The sequence below is a fragment of the Panthera pardus genome, unplaced genomic scaffold, assembly GCF_024362965.1.
Source record: "Panthera pardus isolate Hobbes unplaced genomic scaffold, ASM2436296v1 HiC_scaffold_10, whole genome shotgun sequence".
Lineage (NCBI taxonomy): Eukaryota > Metazoa > Chordata > Mammalia > Carnivora > Felidae > Panthera > Panthera pardus.
Genome location: NW_026526655.1, coordinates 2,999,903 through 3,007,950, shown reverse-complemented (window position 1 = coordinate 3,007,950; position 8,048 = coordinate 2,999,903). Strand labels below are relative to the sequence as shown.

At 66.5% G+C, this 8,048-nt stretch overlaps 1 protein-coding gene across 1 annotated transcript; it reads left to right on the top strand.

Moving 5' to 3' along the window:
• The first annotated feature begins 1,347 nt into the window (after nucleotides 1-1,347).
• ESPNL (espin like) lies at nucleotides 1,348-7,128 on the top strand. Its single transcript, XM_019445380.2, has 4 exons — nucleotides 1,348-1,580; nucleotides 2,809-2,921; nucleotides 3,667-3,861; nucleotides 5,396-7,128. The coding sequence occupies exons 1-4, from the start codon at nucleotides 1,481-1,483 to the stop codon at nucleotides 7,004-7,006; spliced, it is 2,019 nt and encodes a 672-aa protein (XP_019300925.2). The 5' UTR covers nucleotides 1,348-1,480; the 3' UTR covers nucleotides 7,007-7,128.
• Nucleotides 7,129-8,048: the final 920 nt, after the last annotated feature.

Genomic DNA, 8,048 nt, shown 5'->3' with positions numbered 1-8,048 from the left:
TCCAGACACGGGTCCCGGCCACAGGCCACACATCCCACGTGGGGCTGTTTTGAACCATGTCCTCTGTCCTGCTCGGGGCTCTCTGCAGCCCCAACCCGGAGGCGTGTCCAGCCTCCGCTGCCCGCGGAAGGAGGGGTGAGGAGCTCCAGTCTGACGGCCAGGGTGGGGTGCTGAGGGGGGTGCGGCTGTGGTCCGACTGGCTGGAGACGCGAGCCGGGGCAATCAGGTGTCAGAAGGGCCTCCGTGACGCGGCCCGGGGCCCCGAGGTCTGCCGTCCAAGAGACGGCGTCGGCCGGACTTCAACTTTCATCTTTAAACCAAAAAGTGATTTCTCTGCTGCCGAAGGAGGGACACGCAGGGGGCAAGGAGGTGAGCACTGTCCCCGTGCTGGCACCCCTGTGCTGTTAGAGTGGCCTGCACGCCCCGTGTCTCCTGCTGGCTAGTCAGCTGGCCCAGAAGTCTTGGCTTCCGTCAGTCGGTCCCAAAAGCTGAGGCTGCTCAGGGCTGAGCTGGGGAGAGAGCTCCAGGTCAAAGGCTCTTCCTGGCTGCCACCTGTCAGTGCTGGGGGTGGGGGAGGTGGCCAGAGGCAGGTCTGTGCCTTGCCTTGGACATGGGGCAGGCTATGGGGGTGAGTTTGGGGTGCCCCTGCAGTGCCGGGCCTGGGTTTCCCCAACCACCAAGCTCCCTGGGACTGAACTCGGTGATCTCTGTTTCCAAGTGGCCTTGGGGAGGGGGTGGCCTGGGCACTACACCACTGCTCCGAGGTGAGGCCACAGCCCCACAGCCCCTGCTTGTGGCTCTGAGAAGTGTTCTAAATGCCTTGCGGTTTCCCTCTGTGCCCGTTGGCGGGGACTCTGCTCTCTTATCAGAGGGGGGTGCCCTCGAGGCACTTCGTCTCAGCACGGAAGTCCGGGACGGTCAGGGAGGGGGGTTGCGTGTACATGAGCGTGTATGTGGGGGCGCGCATATATATGTGTACATGTGTGTGTGCGTGCGCGTGTATACACACGCATGTGTGAGTGTGTGCACAAGTGCACGGGTGCAGGTGTGTGCACGCATGTCTCATAAGGCCAGAGAGAGGTAAGCACAGGCTGGACACCTGGCCCTGACCCAGCCCCCGGAGCTGCCGCGTTAAGCTGGTTCCAGAGAAAGGCTGAGCCAGGCCTTTAGATGGGGGGGCTCACCTGCCGGTGGTGGTGGCCACATGCGGGGGCACGGTGAGTGACGGCACTGAGACAAGTACACGGGGAGCGCGAGGAGTCCTGGTCACCAGGCATGGAGGGGTGGGCAGACACGGGAGGACAGAACCTCACTCCTGCGCACTTCACCCTCTCCAAGCCCTCCTCCCCCGCCAGGGACACTGGGCCACGGCCAGCCTGCCGGATGCCCCCTCCACCCCACCAGTCATGCGGCGCCCAAGCCGGGCTCACGGGGGCCTCCTGCTGACCAGGTCCGTGTCCACCCCCAGGTGCCCCTCCTGATGACGCCGCCGCCACCACCGTTTCCCCCTCCTCCACTGTCAGCTGCCAGGCGCGCCCCGGAGGATGGAATGAGGGGCTCGGGTTTCAGGAGCCCCACCTGTGAGTACACGTCTCCAGGGGAGACTGGCCTGGACCATAGGCGTGGGGGAGTGGGCGTTGCTGGCCCCGCCTCTGAGGTCCTTTGAGGGGGGGGCTGGGAGAGCAGTGGACTCCAGGCAGCCGGGCCCACAAGAGCTTCAGGACACGGTTGGGGTCATCCCTCCCACCACCCAGCCCCCAGCTTCTCCCAAATTTCCATTACTGTCTGGGTTGCTTCTTTAAAGGGAGGATCAACATTTTCCATAAAGGACACTTACAATTAACTGGCCCTCTGCGCAGCCCTCCGGGGTCCCTCTGTGAGCTCTGAGCCCCCAGGGCCTGGACGTCCTGCCTGTGTGACCTTGGGCAGCCTCATTCCCTCCCTGGGCCTTGGCTTGTCCAGAGAGAGGTAAATCTCAAAGGTCAGGTCACCGGGGCCCAGGCCGCTTCTGGATCTGCTGCTGTTGGTTGGAGCCCCCGGCAGGTGGGATGTCCACGGACTGGCAGGGGCAGGCCGCTGACTGTTAGGGAATTAGGGCCGTTCTACCAAAAATTGAAACGGAGGGGCGCCTGGGTAGATCAGTCGGTTAAGCGCCTGGCTTCAGCTCAGGTCACGATCTCACAGTCTGTGGGTTCAAGCCTCGTGTCGGTCTCTGTGCTGACAGCTCAGAGCCTGGAGCCTGCTTCGGACATGTGTCTCCCTCTCTGCCTCTCCTCTGCTCATGCTCTCTCTCTCTCTCAAAAATAAATATACATTAAAAAAAATTGAAACGGAACACGAAAAATCTCAGCAGGCCCCACATTTGTGAGGGTTAGCACCATTTCGTGGAGTGGGTTGTGGTTATACAGTCCCACGGAGGAGTGTGTGCGTGTGTGTGCGTGTGTGCGCGTGTGTGGTGCAGGACCTGTTTCTCGCTCAGGGTGTGGCCCTGGTGTGCGTGTTGGCATGCTTTGGGAGGGGCTGCCTTAGGTCCCCAGACCACCCTGTGCCCTCCCCCGCTCCTTCCAGGGGCGGGTGAGGGGCTAAAATGCAGGTTCTCCAACTGGCCAGGCTTGGAAAGCCCCACAGGCGCCCGCAGAGGTCCAGCACCCCGGGTCCCCGGGCGCTTTGTTGGGGGCTGGCTGCAACTTTGGCTGCAAGTCTAGGAGTCCTTCAGGAATACCAGCTCTGCCCTAGATCCAGGGTTCTCTACCCCCCACCCCTGCCTTCTCGGGAAGCCCCTTGACTCTGCTTCCCTTCCCCCCGCAGTAGAGTCTCCCAGCCCAGCCTGGCCTGACCAGCATGACCCACCTCTGCCGAGGGAGCAGATAACCTGCGCGGCGCCCCCAAGGGTCACCACCGACACCACCGCCGTCCCCGCGGTACGCCTCCTGCCTCCTCGTCCCTCTCCCAAGGCCCCCCAGCCAACCCCCCAAGCTCACCTGGCCTCTCATCAGTATTCTGTGTGGCCCAGCCAGGTCACTTCCGGGGCAGAGATGCAGTTGTCCATGGGGGGGGGGGGGGTGGGCCTGGAGTCTACTGCCCTCCTCCTCAGGGGCTCCCACCCAGCCCAGGACCCACTGGAGGAGGCCAGCTCCTCTCTCTCCTTTTTTTTTCTGGGCCTAAGGCCTTTATAAATCCAACCCACCCCTTCCTTGAAAGGGTGCCAGGAACTCTCAGCCCCTGAGATGTCCGGTGCAAGTTTGGGAAATGCTGCATGGTGCTGTCCCTCTTGGAGAGTTATAGGGCACACAGCATTTTAAAGGCTCTGACAAGTCCTGCAGTTCAGAGTTGGCCACCAGACTTTCCCTATGTAACTGCTCTCCAAATGAGTTTGCCCATCCACATGGCAACCTCTTCTGCCATATATAGAACAAGGGAAGAATCTCGGGGTTGCTTCTCTCAGTCAGAGATCGCCTCACTCACATACCTGGATCCCACAGAACACCAGGGGTCCCTGCCCTCAGAAGCCAACGCTTACCAGGCTGGGTCTCCCCACCCTTCTCTGGCCTGTCCCCACCCCCTCCTCCCTGGGCCTTGCTCACCCCATGTGGCCCTCCCCACCGGTCCCGGGGCAGGGGGGGAGGTCCCCTCAGGGACTTGAGTGACCCACCCGGGTCTGCACAGGGAGAGGAGATGGCGGCGGGGGACGCCCCAGACTGCCTGGCCACGCTGCACCTGGACAGGCTGCCCTCGGGCGACCTCGATTGGCTGGTGCCCACGCAGGACGAGCGCGGCCGACCCATCCCAGAGTGGAAGCGGCAGGTGATGGTGCGGAAGCTGCAAGCCCGCCTGGGCGCAGACCCCGAATCCCAGGCCCAGGTGGGGCCCGGTGGGGCAGGGCGGGGCGTGAGAGGGGGCGGGGCAGGGGCGGGGACCTGCCGGAGAGGGGTGGGGCGGGGCGGGGCCAAGGGGTAGAGAGTGGAGGCGGGGCAGAAGGCTCTGTCCTGGCAGGTGGACGGGGAAGGTGCAGGGCCTGAGCCCACACCTCGACCGGGCGCCCCACTGCGTGCCCCTCTGTGGCCCCAGCTTCCTCCTCTGCCAGACGATGAAGTTGAACCAGATCAGGGAGCTGGGAACTTCTTCACCTGGTTAGAGGTGTTATTTCCACGTGTTGTTTTATGTAACCATTTTTATCCCACCTCTACCTCGTGTCAGGCCGTGTTCTAGGCAGTGAGGGAGACCAGCCCTGCGCTCCCAGCCCTCACGTTCCAGCAGGGAAGACAGGGTGATTGGGCACCGGATGGGGGGGGGGGGCAGGGAGGGTGATTCCAGGTGTCATGGAGAGAAGCAGAGCAGGCGGAAGGGGAGTGACGATTCCATACGGGTGCTCAGGGGCAGCCTGTCTGGGGAGGTGGCCTTGAGCAGGGGCCAGAAAGAAAGGAGAGAGGAGCCCTGCGAGAATTTGGGACAAGTGATTCTAAGCAGAGAGAAAATAAGTGCAAAGGTCCTGAGGCATGAGTGGGCAGCCCAAGGACCAGGAGGAGGCTGGTCCCTCTGAGTGCAGTGAATGAGGTGTGACGGACAGAGGTGAGGTCAGAGAGGGAACGGGCAGGCGGATGTTACAGGACTGCTCAGTGTCAGGCCTTTGGGGAGCCTTTGGGAATCTGAGCCGAGTAGCGAGCTCCCCCTAGCTGTCGTGTGCACAGTAGCTCCAGTCTTAACCCTGGAGGGATCCGGTTTTGTCGGCTTCGTCCGGCGCAGGCTCTGCTCCGTGCTCTGGGCCCGCTGGGCCCGGCAATCAGAACTTAGTCGTACAGAGCACTGCCCGGGACCAGACAGCGCCAGGCCTCTGGGCAAAAGCAGGTGGTGGTTCAGGCCCCTCACCTGTGAAATGGGGCTCCTCCCCCAGGGGTCCTGAGCTGTAATCGGGCTGGCACAGAGCCCAGAGGGGGCCAGCTCGGGGTCCCTGTCCCACAGGCCGTGAGCACTGGGGGTGAGGGGAGGGCAGCCAGCAGGAGAGCCCAGAGCAGAGACCCAGAAGCAGCCACCCAACCGCAGAAGGCTCTGGAGCTTGGCGGGAGGGGCGGGGAGGGGTCTGAGGAGAGAGAGCCTTCGGATTAAACGCTGAGGAGATGAGATTAGGATGTGGGCGTGGCAGAGCAGAGCAGAGGTACCCCGTTCTGAGGGCAAAGACGGGGCGCCCAGAGGGCAGAGTGGCTGCCCCGAGCCTCAGACTCGGGACTGGGGCCGGCCAGCCTCCCGGTTTATTCTCTAAGTCCGGCCGAGGGCCCGCTGGAGTTGAGGGGCCGGGCCGGGGTCCGTGGCAGCACCGGGGGCCAGCCCACCCTCGGGGGCAACGTGCCCTCTGCCGGCTCGGCTCGGGGCGCTGCTGACCCGGCCTCCCCGCCTCCAGGGCGACAGCGGGAGCGAGGGCCCCGCGGAGCCGGCGGCCTGGCGGTACTCGCAGACGCACCAGGCCATCCTGGGCCCCTTTGGGGAGCTGCTGACGGAGGACGACCTGGTCTACCTGGAGAAGCAGATCGCCGACCTGCAGCTGCGCCGCCGCTGCCAGGAGTACGAGAGCGAGCTGGGCCGCCTGGCGGCCGAGCTGCAGGCCTTGCTGCCCGCGCCCCTGGTCAGCATCACCGTCCACAGCCGCTTCCTGCCCCGGGCGCCCGGCCCCGAGGGTGAGGAGGCTCCCGCCCCCGCGGCGGAGCCCAAGGGCCCCTCGGGGGCCTCGGAGGCGGGGCGCGGCGAGCAGCCCCTGCCCTTCTGGTGCAGCCACGTCGCCCGGCTGGTGCGCAGCATGTCCCTGCTGCTGAAGGGCGTGAACGGGCTGGTGCAGGGCGAGGGGAGGCCCCCGCGGGAGACCCACGCGGAGGCCCCCGCCGGCCCCCCCAGAAGCGAGGCGCAGCGCGAGATCCAGCAGTGCGGCGTGTCCGTGCGATCGCTGCGCGGCAACTTCGAGTCCGCTCCGGGCCCGTCCTGCGCCCCAAACCCGGGCCCCTGGGGGCCGGGGGCCCCGGCCGGGCGGTGCCCGAGAGGCTGCTGGCCCGCAGCCCCGCAGCCCCACAGCAGCCCCGCGGGAGGGGCGCCCGCGCCGGGGGACGCGGAGGAGGCCAGCGACTCGGGCATCGGCCGCGAGGAGGCCCCGTCGGAGGCGGGGGCCGCGCCCGGCGCCCACCTGGCCAGCCTTCGCAAGGAGCGCATCGTGACGCTCTTCCTGAGCCACTGGAAGAAGTCGGCCGACGCGCCGGCCCTCAAGGCCGCGGCCTGCGGGACCCTGGAGGCCCGCCGCGCCGCGGCGCCGCCCGCTCGGGAGGCGGCGGGGGGCCCTGGGCCGCCGTCCCCACCGCCCCCGCCGCCCAGCGAGGGCCCCCGGCTCGGCCACCTGTGGCAGCAGCGCCACGTCATCGCCCACCTGCTGGGCAACTGGAAGGCCATCATGGCACACGTGCCGGCCCGGCAGCTGCGGCGGCTGAGCCGGCGGCCCCGTGGGCCGCTGTCCCCCGAGCAGTTCCTGCCCCACGTGGACGGGGCGCCCGTGCCCTACGGCGGCCTCACGCTGGACCTCTTCATGCTGGGCTACTTCCGGCTCCTGGAGTGCGAGCTGCCGGCCGAGGAGCGCAAGATGCGCCACCTGCTGTGTTTCGAGGTCTTCGAGCACCTGGGCGCCCACGGCTGGGACGCGGTGCGCGCCTTCCACAAGGCCGTGACGGACGAGGTGGCCGCCGGCCGCCGCGCCTGGACCGACGGCTTCGAGGACATCAAAGCCCGCTTCTTCGGCTCCAGCCGAGGTCCCGCCTGGGACGCGGAGCCCGGCCGCAAGTCGGGCCTGACGCCCCTGGGGCCCCTGCCCCCCGCCGCCGCCCCCAGCAGCAGCGGCGCCGAGCCCCCCGCGCAGAGGCCGGGGTCCGGCTGCCAGCGGGGCAGCTTCAACAGCGAGGACATCTGTGGCTACATCGACCGCAGTTTCGCCTTCTGGAAGGAGAAAGAAGCCGAGATGTTCAGCTTTGGAGAGTGAGACCGGCCGGCAGCCTGCCTCTGGGAGTGGGGCGTGGGAAGGGGTTCTGGCTCTCCCTGCTCGTTCCTTTGCCCCCCACCTGGTGGCCGGGTGGGCCCCGAGGCCGGGCTGGCCGACACTCGACAGGACACTCACTCGGTGTGCCGATGGCCGCGTCCAGTCCCACCCCTGCCGGGTTCCACCCCCACTATGCGACTCAGTTTCAGTTTCAGAATCCTCACCAGGGACCGAGGAGCCCTCTCTGCCTCCCAGCCGGCCCTGAGGTTAGAAGCCTTGCCCTCCAGCCCCAGGCCGTCTGCCCCCGTGTCCTCCGGGCCCCTGGGATGCTGGCCCGGGTTTCCCCGCGGGCTCTCCTTCCAGGGCCGAGTCTCCTGCTGTCACGCCCCTCCGCATCTCCAGCACCGGTGGCTCCGGCCACGTCCACAGCCTTTCTCTGCCTCCTGCCGACCTTGGGCCATGCCTTTTCACCTCCCCAGGCCTCTGTCTCCGTCCGTGAGGTGACAGAGCTGGGGGCTGGAGAGAACGGGATTCGATGGGCCAGCGGCTTTCCCGTCAGGCCTTCCCGAATTCTCTGGGTCAGAGACAAGGCCCACGCCGGTCAGTACGGCCCCACTGACAGACTCGTGTTCTGCTGCTGTGCCCTGCTCCCCCCGGGCGCTCCAGAGGACCCGGGCCCCGAAAGGAAGCCTCCCTTGGGCCTCCTGTCCTCTCCTCCAGCTGACCAGCCGCCCTGGCCACACGGCCCAAGGCAGCGGCAGGGCCCCCCCTGCAGGCTCGGGGGAGCAGGGACATAAGGAATTTTTCGCAGAGAACCAGTGTCTGAAGGGGACTCTGGGCACAGGAGGCTGGCACCCCACCCTCAGATGTGCGCTGTTAGATCAGAGAACATACAGATGGAAGGTTCCGAGGCACAGTCACTTCCTGTGTGCCCCCCCTCCCGCCCCGTGTCACCCGCACCCTTCACCCTCAGAGGACAGCCCAGGTGCTGCAGGGTGTTGAGCGAACATGGCACCAGGGGCTCTAGGGACAAGCCCCGAATGGC

Coding starts and splice junctions, on each gene's coding strand:
- ESPNL (XM_019445380.2), top strand. CDS start 1,481: ATGACGCCGCCGCCACCACCGTTTCCCCCTCCTCCACTGTCAGCTGCC. Junction 1,581..2,808: donor GGGTTTCAGGAGCCCCACCT/GTGAGTACACGT, acceptor TTCCCCCCGCAG/TAGAGTCTCCCAGCCCAGCC. Junction 2,922..3,666: donor ACACCACCGCCGTCCCCGCG/GTACGCCTCCTG, acceptor GGGTCTGCACAG/GGAGAGGAGATGGCGGCGGG.